The sequence below is a fragment of the Ambystoma mexicanum genome, chromosome 1p, assembly GCF_040938575.1.
Source record: "Ambystoma mexicanum isolate Mex_15411 chromosome 1p, UKY_AmexF1_1, whole genome shotgun sequence".
Taxonomy (NCBI): domain Eukaryota; kingdom Metazoa; phylum Chordata; class Amphibia; order Caudata; family Ambystomatidae; genus Ambystoma; species Ambystoma mexicanum.
The window spans coordinates 1,269,040,175-1,269,066,535 of NC_090921.1; the positions used below are offsets into that span (position 1 = coordinate 1,269,040,175).

The 26,361-nt window shown below is 46.1% G+C and overlaps 1 protein-coding gene across 2 annotated transcripts in view; it reads right to left on the reverse strand.

Annotated features, from left to right (window-relative positions):
• LOC138452812 (paired box protein Pax-6-like) overlaps window positions 1–26,361 on the reverse strand; it is a 244,547-nt gene that overhangs the window by 75,433 nt on the left and 142,753 nt on the right. For both annotated transcript variants that reach the window (XM_069605155.1, XM_069605153.1), the window contains one exon: window positions 11,346–11,504. In XM_069605155.1, coding sequence (XP_069461256.1) covers window positions 11,346–11,504 — 159 coding nt within the window. The remainder of the gene's footprint in view (window positions 1–11,345; window positions 11,505–26,361) is intronic.

Sequence of the window (26,361 nt, forward strand, 5' to 3'; positions counted from 1 at the left end):
GTATCTATGCTAACCCTGCACCAGACCCCAGCGAACGTCATTGTACTTAATCTCTGTATATAACTTTGCCTATGTTTGAATAACTATGTATAATAGTGTACTGTCCATCTATGTATAGCTGGTCAAGTGGCACAGCGAGTAGAGCGCTCGCTTTGACATCAGTGCGGCGCCCGCCAACACAGGTTCAAATCCTGGCAGGGCCAAACTCAGCCTTTGGGTAATAATAAGCAGTGCTCAGATACCTGAGGGTTCGTAGTGCTATATACATGCGAAAATATTATTATTATTGCTGCAACAGATGTATATGTAAGATGTGTGCCCAGATGCCCCAGGGCCTGGCTGCGCTTTATAAATAAATAAAATACAAATACAAATCACTGAGAGCCACACAATGCTCTGCCACAGTACATCCTCCCTGCCCCGCAGCACCAGCCACCATTTCAGTACCAGGACGTACACAGGTCTGCCAATACTCCTTGATCCTGACCTTCAGCACCCCTGATAGCCCATCCCTCAGACCCAAACATGGCTCTGCCACAATACATCACTGCTGCCCTTCAACACCTACCACTATACACTGACATCCCGACCTGCTGTAGGTTCTGCTATTGCGTTATTGAGAGGCAAGCACAGCTCCGGTGAAGTGCCTTGATCATTTCCAGTCGAACCAATCGCTTTTCCAGTACCACTCACACACAGCTGCGATAAAGTACCTCATGTAGGCTTTCTAGCAGTCAGACACACAGAAAGCTCTGCAGAGGGACCTCACTCCATTCCTGAGCGCAGCACCTTCTGCTACTTCATTAATGGGCTCACTAACAGCTCTGTCAATGGACATCCTCCTGACTTGCAGCAGCCACTGCTCTGCTGTAACTTTTGCTTGGCATTTATTTGTATTTACATGAAGAACTGGGGATCTCACTTTTTGATCGGAAATGACTCACAATAACACATTTACAGGTGGTGTGGCATTTACCGCAAGGGTGTCTGTACATTAGCAGAAAGATAAAAACAAGTGGCGAGCCCGTTTACGAGGGTGTGAACAAAGTGAGACATAGATCAGGACGAAAGATCAAACAAAAAAATATAAGAAACAAGTGATGAACAAAGGTAACATTAACCTAGGGGTTAAGTGCTTCGAACTAAAGAAGAGTACCGTACAAATGTACTAGATTATATTATTAGAGCATTAGGCAACACTTGAGGGAGCGGGTATTGTCGGGTAGGAGGGAAAGGGACAGGGCTCTCCCTCTTTGGCAAACAATTAAAGTTTAGGCCGAGATTTGAAGACATTCACAGTCGAACTGGCTTTGATTGTGATGGGTAGCAGGTTCGAATGAAGCAGGTGGAGTGAGGAGAAAGAGCTGGAGCAAGAGAAGGCACAGGGGTGGATGGGTATAGGGCAGTGAGGTTGAGTGCAGATGAAGAGCGGAGGGAATGGGCTAGTGAGTAGACATACATACAGATAGCCAGGTACTGAAGAGCAAGACCATTGATAGCTTTGTATTCTAGGAGAGGAACTTGAATAGGGAGCGGTCGTGCATGGAGATCTAATTATAATCTAACCAGCACGGTGTTGGTAGTCAGAAGTGGGCAAGGATATGCGTGAATAGTAGAGCGTGTGCGAAGGAAGGAATAGAGACGAAGGAGTAGGCACAAGCAGCAGTTGAGTTTGCTGAGCACAAGGATGGAGATTAGAGTTTTTGCAAGGTGATTAGAGGTGGTAGTGATGAATTGCTGCAATTGGAGTCTCTATCGAAGACCACCCCAACATTGTGAGCCTTGGGCAAAGGAGCAAGAAGGTCGGCAGAAAGGAGAAAGGAGATGGCTGAATATAGACGGTGTGGCAATCCAGATGACTTCCATTTTGAAGAGTTTGCATGAGGCAGTGGAGAGCCATCCCAGGATGGATTGAAGTGAGATAATTGGTAATCCATTGTGAGATGGCTGGTTTGCAGTATGGATATTCGAAAAATATTTGCTTACTTTCTGCAAAGAGGTGACAGTGAAAGCCAAACGATCAAATAAGTCATCCTAAGACAGGGATATAGAGGGTGAATTGCACAGGTCCAAGTACTGATCTTCTGGGAACACCAACCGGGAGAGGGATGGAGCCATACATTTTAAACGCACATACTTCCAGATAGGAGGCAATCCAGGTAAGAGCAGGTTTGAAAAGATTTGAAAAACCCAAGGTTCTGGAGAGTGAGGAGGAGAGAGGTGTGGTTGATAGTCTCAAAGGTGGCAGCGAGGCCCAGAAGATAAGCACTGAAGAGAGTTTTGCGTTGGCAGTATCAGAATGTTGTAGACATGCATCAGTTCAGTCTCAGTGGTGTGTTTACTACCAAAGCCACATTGAAGTAGATCTCCAGCACCCTTATCCTGAAGGTATTTAGTGATCTGGTAGAAGACCACTCACTGGCTTAAGACCACCCACTCAAGGACCTGTGCGTAATGTGAAAGGAGTGAAACGAGGTGAACTGGGTCAGCAGATAGTTTCTTAAATAGTGGTAGGACAGTTTCGGATTTGATGATTTGACGGCAGCAGGGAAGGTTCCAGTGGAAAGAGAGAGAGAGGTTTAAGAATTCAAGAGGTACGGGGCGTTATTGAGACTATGCTTTTGACTGGTTGAGGGAAAAATGGGCTGATAGAAGTGCAAAATGGGTTGGCACAGCGAAGGGTGGTTGACAACTCAGTAGGAGAGGCGGGGAGAAGCTCTTGAGAGTAGTAAGGGTAGGGAGAGAGGTGGGGCACAGAAGGAGGGTGTGTGATGGAAGGAGAGGAGGGCTGTGTAAGTGTCACAAATGTTATACATTTTAGGGGAAAAGTAGTGAGCAAAATCATTCTCAGAGTCTGAGGAGGCAATGGTCATTTGCTTGCGAAGGGTTTGCAAAGCTTGGGTATTAGATACAAGGTTTACAGGGGCGATTGGGAAGAGAGGAGGTTCACTTTTTGAAGTATGAGGTTGTGGAAAAGTAAGCACTGTGCGCCAGTGTTGTAGTCACTCTGTATATTTGTTTAGGGTTTGAGTCTCACAGATGATCCAGGGCTGATGGCAGGGATGGGAAATAGAGAGTAAATCGAGGTCTAGAGAGTTCCCTCCATAGTGTGTAGGCTGGCCGTGGAGGGAGTGGAAGGAGTTAAGTTCAAGGTGGGTGACCATTGGAGGACTGGGGAAGGTTAAAGTCCTCCAGTATGACAATGGGAGTGTCAGTGGAAAGGACTAAAGGAGAAGGTTCAGGTCAGGGAATAAGGAGTTGAGAGGACCAAGGAGGCCGATAGAGAGCCAGAACAGTGGGACGAGTAGGAGGTAGGAGCTAAAAAGTGAGATATTCAAAAGAGGAAGAGGTGCTGTCAAAGGGAGAAAAGGAGTAGTGGTGAGAGATGTATTGACGAGGAACCACACTGCAACATTTTTTCCACCAGGTCAAGGCGAGTGCAAGAAGTTAGCAGAATCAGAGTGGAGAGTCACTAATAGCAGAGTCATGTGGGGAGACTGAGGTTTCTATGAGAGCAAGAAGTGATAAATAGGGGTGATACAGGTGAAAGTGGTCAGTGATGTAGGATGACTTGTGGCAAAGTAATTGTGCATTCCAGAGGCCAAGTTGAAGAGGGATGGGAGATGGGGAGAGGAGAGTTGTGCGGAGGTCAGCGGGATAGCTGAGATTAGTGATTCTGAGATAACCAGCACATCGGGTTTGAGGGGTGCAGGAGCAGCTGGAAAGATGGGAAATGGGGAGAGGAGAAGTGTGGTATAAGTTAGACCAAGTTGTGACTACCAGATATTAGGGAAGGTTAGGAGAAGAGTGAGTACAAGAGGAATGGAGGGAATGGAGGGTAGAATCAAACGGCAAATGAAGACAGTAAAGGAAGGGGTACCCCAAGAGGGAGAGGTTAGGTTGGTTTGCAAAAACGGAGGTGGGAAAGGTTTTCTGGGAATGAGCAGGTGTAGGATCTGAGTTGGGCTAGAATGGGGCCTTAAATAAAAGACAGTTAACAGGTCCAAAACCTGGTTCTTTGAGGTAACAGCAGCTCCCAAGTGAATAGTGAGCCACTGGGTTCCTTTAACACAGTGACCCACGATTCACTGGGTTAAAGGATCCCTTTGTATGTAAGCAAGAGTCAGACAAAGGGCGAGCACAGCAAAGTGCTGTCATGAGCAGACGGTTTGACCATAGACACTGTCTGGCCCTTATAGGCCCACACAGGGTGTTGCCCTTTTCTTGTTTTGGCACTCAGCTGCAGATTCCAGGTCTATATGCTGAGCCAAGACTGAATAACAAGGGAAACTATATGTCACAAGAGTCTCTGGGTGCCAATCAGAGTGTTCAAGATGGCTTCTAGGACAGATGGAGTCCTGGTCCTGGGTGTTGTATGGACACAATGAGCTCCATTATTAAGGTAGCGCCCTCACACAGTGCAAAGGATCCTCTGAGAACGCAGGATGTGACATTAAAGTGACATTCCAGTCACTTGATGTGGTCACATCACGCCCTGGGAGCCAATTAGAGTGCTCAATGTGGCTTCCAGGCAGGATGCAGGGAGGGTCCTCGATGTGGTAGTCCCAGGGAGTTTCGTTTTTGAGGCAGGATCCTCAAATGGTGCACCTGATGCTCTGATAATGCAGGATGTGCCAAAAAACGTTACCTTAAAATGAGATTTCAGTCACAAATTGTGGTTACATGACCCTCTGGGAGCCAATCAGCATGCTCAAGATGGCTTCGAATCTTCCAGGCAGGATGTGGGTAGGGTCTTGGGAATTGCAGGCCCATGGAGAGTTGTTTTTGAGGTAGGACCTCTAATGGTGCCCAGGATCCTCTGGAAATGCATATGTAAACACACTTTTGCACACAACAGTGTCAACACAGCTCATTCCTTGCTTATAGCACTGCCTGCTATTTCAGTGCTGCAACAAAAGGTCAGCTTTGCCAGTGCACCTCACTTTCAAGCTGTAGCATCCACTGTTTACAATACTGTGCCCCAAATTCAGATCTACCTCAATCTTGACCCACAGACTGTCCTGCTGTTCCCTGTCTCCTCTTTCACTTCTACTTCCGCTATTTAATAGACATGCATAGGTGCTTTGAAACTACTCTGGTGGTGATTCGGCCCAGCACAAAAGCATATCAACATAACATATCCCTCTTTGCCTGCACCCCACTCACACCTGCACCACAACCTCCGCGTGCTCCTTGCACATGTTCCACTGTACCATCTTGCATATCTCTCTTCTATCTACACCCCCTCGCACTCCACACCAAGCTTGCAGCTCCACCCCACTTTTTCCCTGAACACCTCTCTCACTATCCCCTCTGCTTCTGTTAAATGCATCGATGCCTCCCCTCCCACCCTATCCTGCATCCCAATCTTTCCCTGTGGACTAGTCTTTCACTAGCCCTAGGTTTCCCACTGCTGCTACATCGCTCTCTCCGTGCACCCCGCCCTCAGCGGCACCACCCTGCTAGGATGCACCCTTCTCCCAGTCCTGCACCCTTCTCCTATCCCGCTGTTCTCAGTCATTTCAGTAGATTTCCAATCTCCATTCATCACTTTCCTCAAGATGGGAAGGCAGGACTATGGTCATTGCAAAATCTAGAGAATGGACCTGATTATAAAAACACTTTCATGGCCGCATAAGTGTCACTGCCGCTGCATATTTTACCAGGGCAAATAGCGCAACATTGACAAAACCCCAAAATAGGCGTTTCTCATCGATCATTTGGACATGTGTGTGCAGTAATTGCAGTACGCTTGCGCAATTTGTACACATGCTTCTTTGCAACAGAATGTATAGGGTGGTATAACCCCATCAAAACCCACTTTGCATATGCATAATGCTTGTGTCTGGATTAGTAAGGGCTTGGCAGGTGAACAGTGATGGTCTAGAGGGTTGCCCAGAGCAATTGCCAAACATTTAAGATTAATTCTAAACCTTCCAGCCATCACCTCTTTTGTTTTGCTTAAGTCACCCCAGACCTGGGTCCAGGGCCTGCTGTGCCTAGAGACGCAAGCTACTCCTCGGTGATGAGGCCCAACAAGGCCGAAACATGTCTGGCGATGCTTGTGGTCTTGTGCAGAAGGGATGTAACCTAGCGTTTTGGGCTGGATTGCCGCTTTGTGTGTGGGACCAAGCCTGATTTGCATATGGTCTTTCCCTTTTCTGTAATGTCTTGGCTTCTCAGGCGAAGAACGGAAGTCTGGAGGGTTGCCCAGAGAAAGTGCCAGAGGTATAAGATTAACTCGAAACCTTCCAGTCGTCCCTCTTTGTTTTGCTGTGTTTGGAAGAGTGGCAATGGCCAGGCAATGGTCTCGAGGTGCACATCTACAGAGACACTAAAGCACCCTGATTCGCTTGCTCCTGTAGTAGCCCGAGCAATCTGGAAAGCTGGAGTATGACAGGATGGCTACAAGCAATTCAGCAGGAACAAATGTAAGTGTTTTTTTTTTCGTCGAAAGTAGTTCAGTTGCTGGAAAAAACTTTTTTTGTTTTTTACTTTTCACCTTCCCATGTTACATTCAATGTCAATGGACTTTGTCTGGGCATTTGGTCTTTCTTTGTGAGTCAGGGCTGGTCGGCACACCTTCTTACCTAGTGGCTGAGTTAAATGCCTTCACATAGGCATAATGTTAGGGGGGGACAAGGGTGTTTGTCCCCCCAACTTTCGTAGGGCACCATTTTGTCCCCCTCATTTGGGAGGGGCCCCTTTCCTTTAGATGTCATGTCCCTTCCAAAATTTTCAGCAAAGTTTCTCATCTTGCCCTAGTCGCAGCCTGCCGCCCCTGCTCCTCCTGCCCTCTTCCTGCCAGCATAAGATCAATGGACTGCAACATCGCGCTCTGATTAAGCCCAAAAGCAACTTTGTGCTTATTGCGCTCGTTGCACCGACTGCTTCATTTTTTATACAAAAATGACTATTATGATGCCTGCAGCCCGAGAACTGCATGAACTGATCCACACTTCTGTGCCCACAGCCTCCTATGGACTTTTGCTATTTTCCTTAACTGTGTGCTAAGGTTTCCTCTTTGTTTGGCCCCTACAAGATTGCCGTTCCATCTTGCACAGAGGTTTCCTGCCTTGGCCAGGTTCCCCTCCCTTCTCCCATTGGCTGGTTTGACCTGTAAAGGTCAATTGAAGTGACCGGGAGGCGGGAGCCGGCCTAACACCCAAGGCCCACAACAAAGGCCCTGTCTACCCCTGTGCACCACAGTATGCCAGTCGCCTGTAAGTACCCCCATCCCACCGCTACTTCCTGTTTGTGTGAATTCCCCCCACCCTCCCGCAGTTGCCTGTATGTGTGTACTCCCCCCACCCCTCCGCTGCTGCCTGTATCTGTGTACTCCCCCCACCCCACCGCTGCCCCCTGTATGTGTGTACTCCCCCCAGCTTAGTCGCATGTGCCACCCCCTCACCCCCCAGCCAGTAAGTGTCTGTAGCTGCCCGCCATACCTGAGATTCGCTCCATTTTTTGTTGCCCGTTGACTGGAAACCTACGGATTAGTATGCACTTGCCACCATCCAATATGGGACTGGCCCCATGCTATTCTACGTTCACACCAACCATGCACCCATGTGTAGCCTGCCTCGTCTGTATTCTGTGCCGGGCACCACGCACTTACTCATTGAGCGTGACCACCTGTATATTGCATACCAATTTTGACCACGCAATTGTTTGTAGCTGCCGCCATGCAACATGTGGCTGGCATCATGCTCTTGCCCACCGATGTTGTCCTCGCAACTTCATGTAGCTGCCGCCGTGTAAGATGTGGCTGGCATCATACACTTGCCCACCATTCTATATAACCACTATTTAAGCACTAATTGGAATTGTATGAAGCAACATGTATGTATGTATGCCCCAAATGCCCTTATGTAACTAATTAATCCTTTTTAACAGCGCTGCGATGCCCGAGGGCAGTTTGGCGCTTTACAAATTCAAATAAATAAATAAATAAAAGTTATTCCACTGCGCCTCCAGCAGATTGCAACATACGTGCAGTAGGACCATTGTCAGACTCAGGACTAGACGGGCTTGCAAGGGAAACAAACTAGGAAAGTCACACTCCTGCTACACGCCATTCCTAGGGAATTCCAACCCTGTAGCACTGCGAACCGCTCCCTCACTCCTCCTGTTCTGCAAGAGCAGAAAACTTGACTTTTTCACTCACAGCTTGATATTACCTAAACTCTGAGACTACTCTCCAACCACTGGGTGACTATCTGCAACTCAGTGCTACCTTGTTAATTGTACTGTGTTACTGTCTGTCCCTCAATTAATGTTACCCTTATTTGGCTGTACAGTGCTCTGCTGCTTCTTAGCTAGTTTTGCGTTGTATAAATATTATAATAATAATAGCAGAGAGACTACTTATATTCGCTGGTCCATAGACACACACTATTAAACACTCTGTAAATTAGAAGGCATTTGTAATGCATGCATTTTGGCACTTTAGGATAACATGTACACAATGTTTAGGATTTAATAGTATAGCAGAACACTGCAATATATATTATACTGATAGTTGTGGAAATGGGTTGGGATTGTCTTATTTTCTGACGCCAAGTGGGGCTTCGGGATACAAGGCTTCCACTTTAGTCAAAGTAATCAACAGTTATTGTTGTGCAATATACTATTTCATAGAAGACATTAACATGGAGTACATGGTAACCCAGGGTAACCATTGACGGGTCCTTGCAGTTAGAAGCAGGTTACAAAAATAAGGGTATCGGGTGAATAATTAGATTGGTGAATCCCCGGGGGCCACAAAATCAAACCAGCCTCTTAACAGTCAGAAATAATGATTTCCCCAGGAGAAGACCATCAAGCACAGGCATCCCTCACCCGGCCCTTGAGCATGGGAAGCCAACCTGAGACATCAACAGTGAAAGAAAATCTGGGAATCCTCATGGGCAGTGGTTTTATTCTGGAACCACAAATCAAAACAATAGCAAAAAAATGCATCTATCACCTTTGGTTAATTCGAGGGAACCTCCCTTATCTCAATTTCCCTCGCAGAAAGCTTGTGATTATTTCCTTGGTTTTATCAAGAATACACTACGCAAATAGCCTCTCCTAGGCATGCCCGAAACTGAATAGAAAAGGCCACATCACACCAGCCCTAAGAAGTCTGCACTGGCTTTCAGTGAAGAAGTGCATCAATTTCAAAGCCCTCTGCATTTCCCATAAATCAATACACGGACAAGGAGCTGAATTCCTCCAAGCAAAAATCACCCAATACCAACAGAGAAGAGTTTTGAGATCTAGCACCAACATCAAACAGATACAAGACACTACGAGAAAAGAGAATTTGGAGAAACCGCCTTCTCCCATGTAATAGCCAAACTATGCAACTCAATCCCGAAGGAAATAGGAACGATGGAAAACCACCCAATTTAAAGGAAATGACTAAAAACATGGCTATTCAACACACACATATCAACTTAAACAAACTATGCAACAACCACCCCCACAAGAGGGCCACCCCAACCTCATAAAATAACCACTCCTAATAGGTGTGAGCCCAGCACAGTGAAATGGGCTAAATACCTGCCAAAAGAAACAACAACACAGCTGCACAATATCCAGAGGCCACCCAAAACCCACTAACCACCCCCTTTTCTCTCTTCCACACAACCACACCTTTCATCTACCACACGCGCCCAAAGGACTAGTGAAACCACCCCACCAAAATACTCAAACCGCACATCACGCTCTTACCAAACTACAAAACCAATACGTACACTGCAAAATGAAATAACTCAAACACTGACCGCCGCCCTTCCGGATAAAACAAGACCCAATGTACAAAACAAAGCACACCCAGAAAGCTCACACACACTTGCCAGTTGCCCCTGGTTCTACACACATCACCAGATGAGCACAACATCTATTCTATGCCTCTCTCCCCCACTAACCAACCCAACCCACTTTGCCTTACAGAGCCACGTGATTCACATGAGTGCCTGGAGACCATGAAAATGGCAGTGGTACGTGGTATAAGTCAACTTAACATAGCATAGCATAAGGGTCAGAAGCCATTCTGCCCAGCTGCCATATTCAGCTCATCACAGCCTCTGCTGCGCTGCTGCTGGGATGAGTTGATGAGTGGGATACTTCCAGTTGCAGCAGCCTCTCACCGAAAAGTTTTTTATTTAATGCCAGATCTCCTACAGAATACAATGAAAGTTCTAGAATCTGACTGGTGCCTGGGAAAACACCGGCAGGGTGGCTGGCGCATTTTGCATTGTACCTGTTTTCCAACACAATTCGCACTACGCTTCCGATCCAGCACTTTTGCGCTTGGCGGAACCCCCGTGTAACTGCATATGTATCCACACCAGTAACTAATCCGTCATGAATGCACGTGTACTTACTATACAGCATGCTACTCACTCCTCACCAGGCTGCTGCCTGAAACTAAACAACATAAAGGACAGACAAGGGCAAAGGCAACCTCGCCATGAACAACATAGGAAAACCAGGTGGAGGAACGCAGGCAAAGCAAAGCCGGGATAATAATGTCTTCTGTTATTTGAGCGCTCTGAGACCTATGGATGTGTAGCGCTAGATAAGAAATATTATAAGCAAAGAGTATCTCTCTTCCGCCTCAGTCCACACATTACCACCTCCCACTAGCCGTTCATATCAATGCAAAAGCTTGCCATCGAATGTCAGCAAAAGGGTCCCTAAAGGTCAAATTCAAAAAGAAACCTTCAGACCTTTGTGAATGCTGCACATCCAGGTGTTCCTTAGACCCTGAAATCAGGGACTTCCCCATGGGAATAATCCATTTGAGGAAGCAAGGAAGAGATGTGCGGCCCGGAGCATCAAGGGAAGGCAAGGTCATTTAGGAAGGAAACTCCATGGAATGACAAGAAGCAAGAGGGATATTACCAGGTCTTTAATGACCACATTGGGAGCTTGTGTGGCAAAGGGGACCAGAGTGGGCACCAAGGGTGAAGAGGAAGGCGAGCCCACGAGCCGTGTGTGAGAGTGTGACGGTACGGAGATGGAGGCAGAAGCGTCGCTAAGGGGGGGCATTAAAGCCTCAGGTGTTTTGGTTGTAGCCCCAGATAGAAGCTCATGGGTACAACCAAAGGCTAGCTAGCCCCGAGTCCCAACAGTCTTGACCTTAGCCTAGCCCCGGATCTTTTCCAGACCTAGCAAAACCCCTGGGTGGAGGAAAAAAGTAAGAGACAGGTAAAGGCATGATGTGACAATGCCCTCATACTGAGTACGAGGAAATCAAAGGTGAGGTATGAGCAGCCAGAGGCAGCGCACTGCGCCACCCTGCAGAAATGGCACCCATCGGGAAGCGCGAGTAGAAAAGGAGGAGACGCGCTCACCTTTCTCCAGGGCCTCGATCTGCTCCTGGCTGAAGGACGTCCTGTTCCTCTGAAGCTTCCTCTTCAGCTGCAGCCGGATTTGAGAATCATCCAAGTCCTCGGCTCCGGCGCCGGGGTGCTGCTCTAGGTCCAACCCGCTCTCCAGCTGTTGGCAGCCCTCTGCATCAGGACAGAAGAAATTGTCATGAAGAAAATCTAACTATGAGGGTGAACTGGGCGGCCGGGTTACTATAGGCCTACAACATGTACCTTAAAATAAAATTCATGCAAACACTTATGTCGCCCAAAAGAGCAATTCAAAGGAATCGACACCATTGCACTCATGAAGGAAACAAATAAAAGGTTACCCTCCCGTCGGGTGTCATTCTTTCACTCCTGTACCGCTATCGCTCTGAAACACAACGACCCAGCAACTCTCTGCAAAGGCATTACTCTGCTCTTTGATGCACAAATCATGGCCATTCGACATAACATAACACAAAATAGCTTTGTTCCTGACACTGCACAAGATAAGGTGGGCAGACACCAGTGTATATTTCATCCCTGTTGGATCCTCCCGAATTTGAACAGTGTAGCTCCTGGGCTCCACATGCTCTGTAGGGTCGGGGCTAGTCAGGTAAAGTGGACGATTCACCTTCAGCAAAAGCCAAAAGCTGCAGGTCCTTCCTCCACTTAACCCCCAACAATCAGTGAATTTCCCATCCAGAAATATTGCTCACAGTAAATCCGCCAAACATTCCCATGGAGACCTATGGACTCCATGGGAGGCTGATTTACACAGGCATACCACTCATCTTAAACCGTGGATTGAGTGGTAGTAGCAGCAAATAACATTGGCACTATATCATCAGATTTACTGATAAACTCATAATGAGGCCCTTTGCTGACTACCTACCAACCATTAGACTTGCAGGCCCCTTAGATCAGACATCAAAGATCTGACCAACTGGCCCCACCCCAGTTGCAGCCCACCCACCAATCAAGCTCCTCACTTCAATAAGCCATGACCTCTTGACTTTAGGCCATCTCCATTACGCATAACCTATCAGACCGCCGGCCACAATGCGCTTGCACATTGGGTCGGCAAGGCTTTACTTTTCCCCTAACATTTCCCCAGGCCAGTTGGGAGCAGAGAGTCAGGTGGTGTATGCAGAGGGTTACGAAGGCCAGAGCGCACAAGGCAAAGGCAAATCTGACCGTGGGCTTGATGGGGCAATGGGTATGGTGCAGGCGCTCATGGCGCCACTTCTAACTGGCTCTTTAATACTGACTTCCAGCTTCCCCAATATTGTGAGGCTGGCTCCACCCCTTTAATACCACCTGCAGGCATTGGAATGAATTGTGAAATTTGAGATCAAGAGAATTAAAAACACTTTTCATTGTGAATAATCAAAGGTAGTGTTGTGTTCCTGGGTGAATATTGCAGAGTGTGTGTCAGTAGAGTGCTTTCCCTGTGGTTATACCATCATACTGAGAAAAAGGGAACAGTTACCCAACCCACTATTCCCATTCTGTCTTTTGCAGCCAATGTTTTTTCTTTATTTTTGTTTAAGCCTTTATCAATTTTTCACATAATAAAAAAGCAAAACGAAGCAATGTTGAAATACAAGGGGTACAGTAGTGGTGCATGGCAGCTACACGGACTGAATATTACTCAAGAACAGCGGAGTAACTCAACAATCAGCCAATCCCCCACCCTGAGGCCAGGGAATGCACTGCACGTGAAGACTTCAGATCAGCAGGAAATACTGTAACAGCCCCGGGGGTGTAAGGCAAGAGTTTTTCTCCCTTCCAATGCGACCTTGGGAGTGGCCGCTGGAAAGTGTGGGCAGCCCCCCTGCAACCCCAAAAAGGAATTCAGGCCTTAGAGAATTTCTGCTACCCCTCTCCCATTCTTATCAATCACACCAATCGCCTGACAGGCTGGCCTGCCAGTGATCAAAATAAGCTTTGGCACCCCCTTGAATTCACTCCCCACCCCCCTCAAGTGCTAAGTGCATGTCGTTTTCATGCTGAATTACGTAGGAAATCATTGATACCCCTGCCCACTCCAGCACTTAAGAGGTTAATCCCTGCTGGAATTACAATAATACATAATGTACATTCAAGGTCAGTATTAGCAGCCAATGACGAAGGTGCTTGTGTTCTAATGCAGCTAGATGACACATTTTAACACTACAGGCCGCGGTAGGTATCCAGTGATGTTACCGAAAATGAAAATAAAGAATGAAATGTTACTGAAAAAATAACAAAAAATAAATATATAGGGGGATGGGGAGTAAAGGGTTAAAAGGTGTGGCGGGTGATGATACTGCATGGTGAAACGAGGTTTAGGGGGCCCTAATTAAAAGAATTAATAGAATAATTTTTTTCTGTATCATTTCATTCATTAAAATTAATTTCGGTAACATGATCGGTAACAAGCCAGAGCGGGCGGATCCAGTTTCCCCTATCTCGCACCCATTCACTGGAATGCCCTACCCCCCACCCCCACGATCCGAGGTGAGGCCTCCCTCACCACCTTCCGCAAAGCTATGAAAACCATCCTCTTCACATAAGTCCCCTCACATTAGCATGAATACTCACCACATGACCCAATGCATAACTTGTAACACAATGACCAATTGCAATGCCTGTAACAACAGTATGATGTTCTGTAGTATTCCTAATGTATCAATGACCGCCACTATGCCTGTACCTGTGTAACTACGTCTTTTGCAAGTAACAGTGCCTCAATGCCCTTGGGCTGCTGGCGTGCTATATAAATATAAATAAATAAATAAATAAATGACATAGAACCGCAGTGGCATAGCTGCAGGACACAGCTCGGTAGCTGTATGAAAAAGGTGCACATGTCTCAGTTTACATACAGAGCTCAGATCAGCAGCCTCAAAAAAGGAAGAGGTACTCAAGCCTGGATGGAGGAGATACATTGAGAGCAGTGAGGACTGTACACATGCCACACCACAAGTAGAGACCTCCCATAAGAAGCTACCAGGAGTGTGCAGGTACCCGAACGCAGACTGAGCTTAGCAGGAAAGGAGTGTTGCAACTTAGCTGAAGGAACGGCCTCACTCCCACACACACCTGCTCTCACATATAACTCAAACACAGTTGCACGACACCCCTGCCATAAGAATGAAGCTACCTTTCACAACAACTGTAGCTACGTACATAAACTATCCTCTTACACGCGCACTCCTGCTTAGCTACTTGTAGATCTCCTTCTACCCATCCACATGACATTCAGACATGGGTGACTAACAGGGACTTGGCCACCCGCTCATAACTTTAAAGGCCGAAGTGTACACACGCATAATGACACCTCCCATTCCCCCATTCTTTTGACTTTGGTCCCTCCAAGGGCGCTAAACCACCAGCACGTTGGGACCATAATTATGGGGAAAGACGATATACAAATGACAAAAATGAATAAAGGAATACAATGATTCTAAGTGTATGCTCATTTCTACTCCTGAGTATTAATGAGGAATATCCTGAAAACTTGTCAGGACTCCGGTCGAACAAGGCATAGAGTTGGACAACCCTATTAATGCCACCAAAAAGTAAGAAGGCAACCTTTGTCAGTGCAGACAGCACTGTAGCATACAGTGAGATATGATGATCTGTCTAGGATAATTCTATTGTTTGGTGGCCAGTCGGGACTTGAGTCTCAACACTTATTTGAGTATCTCTAATTTAACTACGTAGCCACGTCTTCGATACATCCTATGTTCAGAGCGACCACGCTCTAGACGTCCACGAAATATACCCCATGGTGGTTTATAAATGTAACCCTTTTTGGGTGCAAGTACACTGTTTGGTAGCACAGTAAGTGGTACTGGTACCAAAGCTTTTATACTTAAGATGGCCAGTCTCAAGGAGAGGAAAGCCTGAGTTGACCTTGTTGCACATTTGTACTGTGATCCAGCATGTGAGCACAGATCTCTGCAGCAAGAGCTTAACACACTGAGCTATCTTCTTAACCATAATGGCAGTGAAGCCCGGAACATGCATGTCAATTCGAACAGGTTGGAGATGTAAGTCAGGCCTTCATCCCATTTGGCTTTCCTGGTGATGCAAAGAAGTTTAGTATTGGATGGGAAGCAAGTGGAGATTAAGTAAGGGCTTCAGAGATGGGGTCTCGTTTATTTAGACCCAGAATCATGTGTGCAACTCTATGTAGGGCGGCCTCTAGTTTAGTGGTATCCAGTTTAGCTAGCACTACCGCCTGGGTTACTAATGTTTTGTGCTTTCGAGAGCTGGAGGAACCCCTCTTAGTAAGGGTAACAGGAAGTGGCTGCTGCTGCAGAGTGCTGTTACTTTACTTGCAGGATAAAGGCAAGCTGTTGGTTGAAGATGATGGCCAGCTTCCAGGCGTTTGGTCCTATGGGGCGGTGTGATTGGGCCAGGGCTGAGAGACAGAATCTAGGAATGGCCGAACCTTGGACTGAATGGTAGAGGATGATTTGCAAAGATGATGATACATGATGGTGGTGGCTTCTCTGGAGGCACTGTACTGGGGCACTCAGTGTACTAGGGTTTGGACTGGGCTCTCCTCTCTCCTCACATACCTGTTATTTCCTCTAGCTCATCTCATCTCCTTCTTTCTATGTATTCCTCCTCCTATCAATAATGTTAAATGTTAAGTCTTCTCTTTATCATCATATATTCTATATTGATTCTATACCTGGTTTGCACCCATTGTTCATTTCCTTTTGCATGTTATCCTTCCTCTCTCCCATCACACATGTTTGTGTACCTACATTCCTATCTTTCTCCTAACATACATGCTCTTGTACCTATATTCCCTCCTTTCTCCTAACATTTATGTTCTTTCACTTTAGTTCCTTATACTTCTCATTTCACTTTAATTAGTTAATCTCTCTCTTCAATCCTTTTTCACTTGTGTTCCTTCTCCTCTCTCTTCATTACACTGTTTCTTATAATATTTTATGTAACCCTCTCCATCCAAGGCCTGCCCTAGGCATAGGCTGTCGGTGCTGTGGCACAGGGCCTTGGTCTAATGGGGGCCTGGCAGCCCTGGCTCACCGCTATCAGCGCCAGAGCCATGATGAGGAGGAAGCCATTGATATACTGTGTCCTTGATAGCGATCCCCAGCAACTCCAGCAGAACCTTGTGCTGAGACCTGGCAAATACTTTTGAACACATCTCTTTTTTTTACGACGTTTGCATTTGCAATGGTCATCATTTAACTAGTGGTGGAGGCAGCAGCAGGTACAGCATTCAGTGGGGAATGTGAGGTATGTGAAAAACGTGAGGGTATGCTCACATCTACTCCCCAGGGATCCTCTGTTTAGGTGGCCAGGGAGGAGCTATCGCTTTTGGGTCCTGACTCTGGGGGCAGACGGCGAGAGAGGATCACCTCGGTGGAGGGCCCTTGGGGATTGGAAATAGGGTACCTGAAGGCGAGACATGGTATTCCTCCCTTTATGATAGTGACATTCCTATCCTCCCATAGCCTTTATGGACTATCGTCATTCCTATTCCCTTAACCCGTGTAATTTCCCTGGACACCCTGAGATGAAGATGTGGAAGTAAAGAGGAGTGCAGATTTCCCTTGAGAAACACCACTATGTACTGGGACAAGGAAGATGCAGATCAAGGCACACCATCTTTCCCAATGGACATGTCCCACTAACGAGGCCAGGCAGGGTCAGGCAATTGATTCCAACTATGCACGCCTGCAACCTATTAACTACTCAGATTGATATAAAAGGAAAACACGTGTTTGGCAAAGAGAACAAGTTGGATGGTGAGCAGGAGAGGCAGCAGAGCCAGAGCAACCCAAACCAAGGCCACAGAGAGCAAGACACTGTGACGCTGTGCGACTGCCGAGTGAATCAGGAGAAAGCACAGTGAGTGGGTCCTGTCTCCAGAGAGCCGGAGGAATTTCCATCTGGGAGCCGTGGAGCATGTTAATTCCGTACTTCGGGTGGCCAAAGAGGTGTTCATTCCCCTTGGCAAAGCAGGACGACCTGGAGGGTATGAGGGGCAGGCGGAGAGACCCTGCCCTGAGGCGGCAAGCCGCTGAAGTAAGGAACGGTGGAAAACCATGACCGGTGAGTTTCTGAAGTGAAAGAAGCCCAGCATTCGTGAAGAGAAGACTGTAAACTTTGTAGCAGTGTGATCGCGAGTGAGAGAACACTTGTTACCGAAAGCTGTCAGGAAACAGCGAAGTGATGAACAATGAGAAAGAATGTGTGAAAGTATATTAAGTAGCAGAGTGGTCACGTATAATGATATATGCATTCAAAAGTCTCTGTGAAGGAAAGGAAGCATTGCTGAGGTACGGGAGCTGTGTGCGAGTGATGTGTGACCAAAACAGAAATCCTTTTGAATGCTGCAAGGCAGTAGGGGAGCTACATGAAACTGAATTAAGGGCAAAGCTGTATAGAGATATTGTGAGTGAACCAAGAGTGGTAAAAAGCATTGGGGTGGCCCCAATGCAGGAGGCTGATCCAGGAGTGCCAAAGAGATCCTACCCTAATAAACTGTGAATGAAATAAGAGTGTTGAGAAGTTGAGAAGCTTTGGGGTGGCCCCCAGGTAAGAGGTTGATCGAGGAAGGCCGAAGAGACTCCACCTTAAAGACTACACTAGATACTTAAGAAAAATTAGGCACCGGGTTGTGTGACCTGTAATGGGTGAACCATGTGGTCTGAAAACTGAGTCAAGACCGGGGGGGGGGGAGATGAAGTGGAAGATGGAATCATTTGAAATACTGAAGTTGAAAGTCATAAGAATTTATCTTTGCATGGGGAAGGGAGACCTGCAAGCAACACATGAAGAGTGATATTTTTTGAATGAATTGTTGTGAACTTTACTTATGTGTTTGGGAATTACCTTTGAACATTGGGACATAGAAGGATAACCAGGAGGGTCTACACTCGAGACAAAGGGGAGCTTGAGAGACCCTGTGAAGAAGTGATTCCAGGTAAGGAAAGGTACTGTGAGTTTTGCCAAGTGAATCCTGTGAAATTATGGAACTTTCTTACCCTGAGTGTCTTCAACTTGGGGAAGGGAGCCATGGAAGAGCGCCATATTCACATTGACTTTGTTTTAAACACTGTTAAGTAGTCCAAATCCCACACACTCTATTACTTTGTAGAAGTGAGGGCAAGCATATCTTTTGACACAAACAGAAGTTTACTTTTGACTGACAGACTTAGCATTCTGCTAATTTTCTTTTCATTAAGGAACATTCCCACCTCAGAGTTAGGGCAACTAGGTATTTTTCCATCCTGACTATCAATAATAAATGTTTTCCAAATCTATCCTTTTGTCTGTGTCATCTCTTGATACCATGCCTGTCTCACAGGTATTTTCAGCTCAAGAAAAAAGGAGACTGCATTTGGCTACGTTAGACCTAAAATGCAGAGCATTCAAAACACACAGAGATGACTGCCAAACTGAAAAAGGCACCATTTCATTTTCAACTGCCACATCAAAAACACTGTTTTCAAAGAAAGAGAAATACATTTACCAAATTGGTCCTTGATTGTATGATGTGAGATATTCAAAGGCCTCATGAGTGATAAAGAAAAACGTGCCATTCAAAGGGCGAGTTTGTGATGAAGAAAAGGTCTGTGTTTGGCCCATAATTACATTTTTCATGAGATTCGAAGGCCCAGGCAAAGCCACCGTCCCCAATGGATGCCAGGCCTCTGCTATGCACAGCTTTTTATCTGAAAGTCAAATCTCTTCAAAGTTTCTGCTGAGCCAACTTGTGCTGGACTAAGGCTTGTATGGGGATAACATATGCCTCCATAGATAAACAGAAGACCCAATAATGGAAGGAAAGCCTTGAAAGAAAGAAGGATTTAAATCTGATTAGTGGTGTGGCCCAGGACTTGGATGACAAATGCCATGTTGTAGAGCCTGCTAAATGATGTAGAGAGGGCATGGTTACACCATCTAGCGAGCAAGATAAGATCACTTCTGCAGGCTTGTGACTTTGCAAGAGTGATTAATGAATTTACACCAGGCCAAAATCAACAATGGAAGCAGATGCCCAGAGTTAATGTTCATTGGAGAAATTAAACCTAATGTACTTGAAGTAAAAATATGCATATAATTAAGAGATGACTATATGAGTGTATGCAGAATCACATTTTACTGATTTTCTCAGGAACAATAAGTCACACAATACCGTTCAAATATCATGGTAAAGCTTGGTACAAGGCCTTTCTGTTGCCACAACTGACATCAAAATGTAACATTTGACAGCCAGGTTACAAGCTAAAATGTGTTTCTACCTCTCCAGAAAATGTGATGAAGCATACACTTGGGGAGGTGGTAGCTTGTGCAATCAAGTAACTGCATATACAATTTGGCAACATTGGCTTTTATTATTTGTGAGTAAACCATGAAAAACTGCTGCTTGAACCTGCAGCCTCATGCAACAGGGGAGTCATTTAGTAAAGGCCGGCATGATGAGAGCAATGTAACTGTATACACACTGTTATGTTTATTTGTAAAATGAACGTTTTTTCCATATAGGACCTTTCCAGTTCAAAAACAGACAGGTGTAAAAATGTAAATCCCGGTGGGTGGATTGATGCTTCCCCTAATTTAAACCTCATAGCTCTACGAGCCTATCCACAGAGAGGGGGCTAGGCCTTGGGTGCAGGAGGGGACCGTGGATGCCCAATCAAAAGAACCAATGAGCTGCCATGTCATCATTTAGACATTTTTTTGGGTGTGGTCTAAGATTCATAAGGTGTTGCACAGTGGAAAGAGAGGTTCAGCTGCCGAAAATCATCTGGGTGGAACTATTGAAAAATTGATGCAGATTTAACCTTGCCTGCCAAACTGCTTGAAGTTACCTGGGTTGGAACTGCTCACGAGATTGCTGGAGAAACCCAAGAGAGGGGACAGAGACTGAGATTTATGACCAGAGGCAAAATAGAGGGACTGAACCTGGAGAATATCCATGACTGATGGTGGATTCTAATGACCCCTATCCCGTACCTGTAGATGACCTAAGCCTGATGCCCTTTTTCCTGAGCAAACACCCAGGGATATCTATGTAAGTAAACGTATCTATCCACACTAGTATTGGGGATCTGTTTGAGTGAACACCTTCGCCTTATTCAGTGGGCGGGGGGAAACTAGGTAGACCCTTAGCATTTTATAAAATATTATTTCTATTCATTCCCCCATAGCCAAATAGCACGGGGGAGTTTTGTTGAAGTTTGAAGTCAACAACATTGCCTGCAGTGTGAATAAATATGTAGTCTGTAAAGTACTTGGGTATTCCTATTTATTTTTGCCAACCCCAATATTTTCTAAAAGGAGGGGAGCATTAAAACCGAAATTCCCAACTGCTTTCCATTCCCCTGAACTCTGCCTTCAAGCAGAGGGATTCCCCAAATCATAACTGAATATCTGAGTTGGTGACATAGAAAGTGTTTTGCCTAAATGGAATTAGTGAAGTGCCTAATTGAAAAATACCCTCTCTACAGAGAGTGTGAAAGTGATTCCTAAGAGTAGGGAGTTTTTGCCTAGCTGAGTGGGGAAAGAAAAAGAGTTGCAAATATAAATCAAACGGGAAAAGCTTGTGTTATATAACTGCCAGCATTGCTAGAGCGCAGCACCAGTCAAAATGATTTTTACTTGTGATTAAGTTACAGCAAACTGCCAGCATTTTCAAGTGCGCAGAGAGATTATAAAAAAAGAGCGCTGCATATGGGAAATTGTTTTACATGTAGAAAAAGGTGTAGAGAAACAGAGGGTGGGTGAGGCGCGCAATCTAGTTCCCAGTGTTGAATACCTGCTGCATTTCAAGTTGCTGTTCTCCTCCAAGCGTTTTCATGTTTCTAACAATCTTCAGGGAGGCTGTCTTTTCAGGTGTTGCAAATTAATCTCAATTGGTCTCAAGGAATTCTGGTAGCTGTAATCTGTTTTTGGTAACCTGGAACCAACTCCCCTCCAAAAACACAATTTTTTCCTGGTTGGGGGAAGGGGGGAAAACCAATGATGTGGCTCTCCTTGGTAGGGCATGGTGACCCCGGTGCCGCTGCCTCTAACCGCTGCCTCTAAAGCCCGAGACTTCTTAACCAATATGTAGAGAAACAGAGGGTTGGTGAGGCACGCACTCTAGTTCCCAGTGTTGAATACCTGCTGGATTTCAAGTTGCTGTTCTCCTCCAAGCGCTTTCATATCTCTAACAATCTTCAGGGAGGCTGTCTTTTCAGGTTTTGCAAATGAATCTTAATTGGTCTCAAGGAATTATGGTAGCTGTAGTCTGTTTTTGGAGGAGAGTTGGTTCCTAGTCACCTGCATTGAAAAAAGTGTGCAACTACATGTACCAGAATCCTTAGAGACTTTAATGAGAATTAACCAGACACACCTGAAAAGGAAAAGGAAAACAGCCTCCCTGATGATTGATAGAGTCAAGAAAACGTTTGGAGGAGAAGACTAACTGTTGCTTTAGCAGGTAAATCTGACTGGGAATCAGAGTGCGCGCCTCATCTCCATTTCTTCTTACAGTGTTTCAAGAGTCCCGGGCTCAAGAGGCAGCAGCACCAGGGTCATCATGCCTTACTATGGAGAGCCATAAACATGGTATTTCCCCTCCCCCTATCAAATGAAAGATTTGTGCTTTGGAGGAGAGTTGGTTCCTAGTCACCTGCATTGAGAAAAGTGTGCGCCTACATGTACCAGAATCCTTAGAGACTTTAATGAGAATTAACCAGACACACCTGAAAAGGAAAAGAAAAACAGCCTCCCTGATGATTGATAGAGTCAAGAAAACGTTTGGAGGAGAACACTAACTGTTGATTTAGCAGGTAAATCTGACTAGGAATCAGAGTGCGCGCCTCATCTCCATTTCTTCTTACAATGTAGAAAAAGGTGCATGTTATTCAAATTTAACTTTATCATGACCTTGTAATGTTCCAAGGTACTGTCTAACTTTGACATTAACAGATTTCCGGGCGTGATAGAAGGTGTGAATTCTTATTTGACCTGTTTTCTAGTTACATGAGACCCAAAAGTGTTTCTTAATACCTATTCCCAAAAAGTGAATTCTTTGCATAGAAGCTTTGTTTTAGGACACAGAGAACGTGGCGTGTGCAGTGATTGGGTGAAATTATTAACCGGACCTATTACTTAATAAATATATATTCTTTCTCTACACCGGCTTGGTTCTTGGCTTCTCTGTGACCAACGGGGCGCCATATCAGTCACACACAGGACTAGATTGAACATCAAAGTAACATTAATGTAGTGCTTTTGATTGGGGAGGGAAAGAATTCCCTGCATCGGTGGTGGCTGCATAAATATCCCTAACAGGAATGTTTCATTGACATCACCATTGTCTGGTGCAAGTCCCCTAGGGCATGTGCATGTTTGTGTGAGTAACAGTACGATAGGAGAAACCTGAACCTCAAAGAAGGGTTTGCTTTTTATTGCATTTCAAGTAGCATGTATGTTTAAAAAAATATAATAACATGACCTAATAACACAGTTCCTTTTATTATGTGGCCTTTAAGTCTCGAAAGCACAGTTGTAAAACCCACAGGCGATTCATTAAGCTCACATTACTTTGCATTATGGAACTTGTAGGCTGAGGATGGGAATATTAGTTTCTTTCGGTCTTATTTCTTAGTCCTTTTTCTAAACCCCGGAAACATCAATCAGCTTTCTAATGCTGTGTGTGTAGTCATCATGATGGCATGACGTTGCAGCAGATAATGGAGAAGTGTGCACACATTTCGCTGTTAGGGATCTATTGCCAATATAACAAAATTGAATCTTGAAATGCACTGTTCAAAATGGTCAAAGTTGTGCTACGTGACACCTCTTTAGATCACATTATACTGGAGTTTTACCAGTCTTTCAAACGTCTCTGGCTATGATTGAACTTCTGGGAATGTCACTTCCCATCATGGCCCTGAAATACCCAAGACTGTGCTGTCCCTCCCTGAGACATAACTTTCTGTTACGTGGCACATCCTATCCAAACTGACACTCCAGCTATTACTTCGAGACTTGTGGAGAGAACAACACCCAGATAAGCGAGAATTCTCCTTTTACTCCCCACCCCATGCAGTCCATACTAGGTTGGACTACCCATTTGCGAGTCAAGAGCAACAATCTATGTTTAGCGATGCCCATTACCTGCCCAGGGTGCTGTCCGATCACTCCCCTCTGCTGGTCACCTGGGAAGTCTTCCCACCCAGACCTCCGGTTCCTACTTGGAGGCTCAGGGCCGAAGCCCTACACGATACAGCTCTTCGAGAACACATACACGATAGTACTGAGGATTACTGGGAAAGGAATCTAAACATCGTTAAATACATAGGCACCGCTTGGGAGGCATACAAGGTGGTTATGAGGTGAGAATTGATGGCGTCCGTAGGTGGAGCCCATAGATCCATCACATCCGCTCTAGAACGCTCTGAGAAGGAGCTGGGGGAACTGGAGAGCAGCGAAGACCCAACCCCCGAACTCCTCCAAAAAATAATTGACTTAAAGCAAACTTGTCTAACATATTAGGAATCCTTGGGGAAATTGAGCTACGCCAAACACATTGAGAGAACCCATGCCCTGGGAGACAAACCCGGAAAACTCCTAGCCTGGCTGTATAAAAGGGAGACCCCCCGCACACCCATATGCCGAATACTTAAGCCAGATGGCACAACCGCACATTCCCAAACAGATATCAACTTAGTTTTTTTCAGATTTCTATCGCAACTTGTACTCCGAGACCCCGCCTGTAGTTAACACTGGAATTGAAGATGCCCTAGACATGATTGAAATGCCTAAACTAGAAGCACAGATGGCCGAAACACTAGACAAACCCATCACTCCCGATGAAGTAAAGGCAATTATCAGGTCCCTTCCATCCGGTAAAGCCCCAGGCACCGATGGCCTCCCTGGGGAGTTTTATAAAACTTATGAGGAGACCTTAGCCCCATTGCTGGCTGAGGTGTTTAACAAAGCATATGAGCGTGGCACTCTCCCCGACTCCATGAGGGAAGCTATAATCATTCCACTTCTCAAGCCTGGTAAAGACGGAACGGACTGCAGCTCCTACAGGCCTCTCTCTTTGCTAAACTTCGATAGCAAGATCCTAACCTCCCTGCTAGCGAACAGATTGCGTAGGGTGATTTCACATTTAATCCACCAAGATCAGGCGGGCTATGTACCCGGGCGATCCATAACCGAAAACCTACCAAGGTTGCACCATGTTATTTACAGCATGGAACAGCGGCCTCAAAAATACGCGGTTGTGTCACTTGATGCCACCAAAGCATTTGACTTGGTGCGTTGGGAGTGGCTGGACGCTACCATGGTCAAAATGGGGATAGGGCCAGTTTTCCTGAAATGGACGCAATTGGTCTACTCCAACCCAACCGCGAGGGTGCGAACCAACAAAACATATTCAGATAAATGGTCCCTCCATAGAGGAACCCGCCAGTGATGCCCACTGTCCCCGATGCTATACATCATCGCCACCGAACCCGTGGCCGCATATCTCAGACAGGAATACGTAGATGGGGGCATAGAAATTGATGGGGTGACCCACCTGGTTTCCATGTATGCAGACAATACCCTATTATACTTAAACTACCCTGAACATCTTCTGCCCTACATCCTAGAAACCCTAGAAGGATTCTTCCAACACACTGGAATCCGGATTAACAAAGACAAGTCCTGCCTTTTCCCGTTCGCTGCACTCTATAGGGAAGACCTCAGATCCCTGCCCCAATTGGACCTTGAATGGCAGGCGACTTCCATCAAATACCTGGGGATCACCATACACCGAAACCCTCATACAGAACACATCCTTAACACGGTTAGAGCTAAAGATAAACTGGTGAAATCCATGGAGTTCTGGGGGAAGCTCCCGCTCTCCGTAGCCGGGAGGGCGGGACTCCTCAAGATGGTAGCACTCCCCCACCTATTACACAACTTCACTAATGTCCCCTTTAACATCCCCCCTCTTTCTTCAGAGAAATTAACAAAATATGCAGAGGGTTCCTATGGCAGGGAGGCAGGCACAGGGTGGCACTGGAGACACTCCAAAGACCCTTCGAGAGGGGAGGAATGAAAGTTCCCAATTTCGAATTGTACTACCTCGCAAGCCAGCTAAGACATGTGATGCGATGGATGGCTGACGAGACAACTACAGAGACCAGACTCCTCCAACCAGCTTTACCAAATCTTTTACTCAGAGACGTACTGGGAGTCCTAAGACACAACCCATACCTAGCCAAGCTGGGAATCCAGCTATGGAAAAGGGCCTGCAAAATAGTCAGGTCTGCGGACCCGTATTCCTCACAAATCCCTATAGTGGCTATCATGGCCCATCATCCATGGGGCCGAACAGAAACGCGTGCAAGATGGGAACCCTGGGACGTGGCTACCATAGGAGACCCGGTCCAAGACCAAGAGATTCTGACTTTTGCCTACCTTAGAGAGTCTGAGGTGCTATCAGCAGGCCAATTCCTGCTCCATAGAGCAGTGCTACAGACTTTGAAGGGCAGGTGGCCCGCGGCTGCCGACATAGCCACCAACAACGAGGTCATTGAAACAATGCTAAACACAGCGGAAGGAGGCCACGAAACCTCGCGTCTCTACGAGGCATTATTGCTAGGCACGACCAATAAAGAGATCAGAAGCAGAGTAAAGTGGGAACAGGAACTGGGCCTGGAATTTGAGGACAAAGACAGGGAGAAGGTGACCCACTACCATAAAAAAATCTCTAGAAACGCCCGCCTACAACTAATCCAACTATACATCATCAACAGAGCATACCTAACACCGGAGGTCATATCGAACTTCAGGGGGGCTGGAGTCCAGCTATGCCCCAAATGCAATGAACCAAGGGCAGGAATGACGCACATGTTCTGGGGCTGCCCAGTGTTACGCGGTTTCTGGACACAGGTACATGATAGGTTGGTGAACGCAGACATTGAATTGGAAGTTCACAGCCCCGAGGCCTGCATATTGGGCAGATACAAGCGAAACCACAAGAACAAAC